A 1,605-nucleotide genomic window follows, 5' to 3' on the forward strand; every position below is an offset into this window, starting at 1 on the left:
TACATTATATATTATTAATATGATGTATACATTATATATACATACATTATATTAATACATGTATATGCTTCTCCAAATTTCTTCTTTTTGCTAAAAAGCACTCATCTGGGATTATGAAATCAGATGTCACGATTAGAATATTAGCAGTCACTTTTTAAATCAGAACACAGAAGAGATCCCTAGACTGGGCTGTTCCCAGAAAAAAGGTTTTCCCTCTCCCCAGACCAGGCAGGTAGGAATGTCTGCAGAGACCCCTGGACACACAGGGACCCCTGCCAAGCTTTTTCTGCTCTGTCTATTGGGGAAGGGGGCTACAAGTCAGTCCTGGTGGTATGGGGGAGGGGTGTGGTACAGCAGTGACAGGAACAATGCCAGTGTCCTGCTGAGTGGGAAAGGAGAGGGCAGAACCCAGACTCGAAGGCCCACCTGTGGAGTGGGTCTGAGATTCCCAGCCTGTGTTCTCAGTCAGCTTGTCTATTGTTATCAGATGTGGGCTGGGCCCCGGCGTCTGTGACTTCATCCCATGGTGGCTGGAGTCTGGGATAAAACTCATGGTTGTCCCAAAGGTGCAGGCAAACTGCACCCCGGGGAGCTGTTGTGCGTGCATTGCCGAGTTGCTGATCGACTGACTGAGTGGTGCCGTGTACTTTTGTCACAAGAACCATAACCTTAACGACAGCCACACAGCACGGACCTAGCGTGTGCTTAGCTCTGGACAAGACATGGATGGAGGCAGACGTGCTTCCTGCCTGCTGCGCTTAGTGCACTAATGCTAAGGACGGACATGAAGGGCTTGGGAAAGGCATGAAGATGCATGGAGTCCAGGGGAGAGGATAAGAAAAACAAGCATTTTGTGCTGGGTTGAATTGCGTTGTCGTTTTTAGAGGCATTTCGTGATCCACGGTTGCGCTCCCGCGAAGAGCGAGTCTGGAGAAGGATTCGGAAGGTGGGTGCGAGTTGAGGGAATTTGAATTCCATAATTACGACTCGAATTTCTGCAATCAGCTCGCGGCTGTGTGTTGCCTGCTCTCGCCGCAAAAACGCCATGCAGCGCCGCGCCAAGTCGGATGGAAGTGGGTTAGGGTATTACATAAGCCTTTGCGGGAGGGAAGATGGTCTTTTATGTGTGTTTATTTTGCAGCGGCGGCGGCGAGCGCGGCTCAGGTTGATTTAGAATACGGGTGACAGTGGCCTGGCGCGAGCCCACTGCTGACGAAAGCGGCTTATCCCGCGCGGTTTCCATGGAGACGAGCCGGAGCCGCGGCGGCGGCGGCGGGGCTGTCAGCGAGCGCGGCGGAGCTGGCGCGTCCGCGGGGGTCTGCAGGAGGAAGGCGGAGGCCGGGGCCGGGACCCTCGCGGCAGACATGGACTTGCATTGTGACTGTGCCGCCGAAACGCCGGCCGCCGAGCCGCCGTCGGGGAAGATTAATAAAGCTGCCTTCAAATTATTCAAGAAAAGGAAATCGGGTGGCACCATGCCCAGCATTTTTGGGGTCAAAAACAAAGGGGACGGGAAAAGCTCGGGTCCGACGGGGCTGGTGAGGAGCAGGACCCACGACGGCCTGGCCGAGGTGCTGGTGCTGGAGAGCGGCAGGAAGGAGGAGC

At 54.3% G+C, this 1,605-nt stretch overlaps 1 protein-coding gene across 1 annotated transcript in view; it reads left to right on the plus strand.

Annotated features, from left to right (window-relative positions):
* Positions 1-409: 409 nt before the first annotated feature.
* AMER2 (APC membrane recruitment protein 2) overlaps positions 410-1,605 on the plus strand; it is a 3,908-nt gene continuing 2,712 nt past the window's right edge. The window contains exon 1 of the mRNA XM_011959138.1: positions 410-1,604. Within this exon, the coding sequence (XP_011814528.1) occupies positions 1,242-1,604 (363 nt within the window). The 5' untranslated portion in view covers positions 410-1,241. The remainder of the gene's footprint in view (position 1,605) is intronic.

The sequence above is a fragment of the Colobus angolensis genome, unplaced genomic scaffold, assembly GCF_000951035.1.
Source record: "Colobus angolensis palliatus isolate OR3802 unplaced genomic scaffold, Cang.pa_1.0 Scaffold113, whole genome shotgun sequence".
NCBI lineage: Eukaryota > Metazoa > Chordata > Mammalia > Primates > Cercopithecidae > Colobus > Colobus angolensis.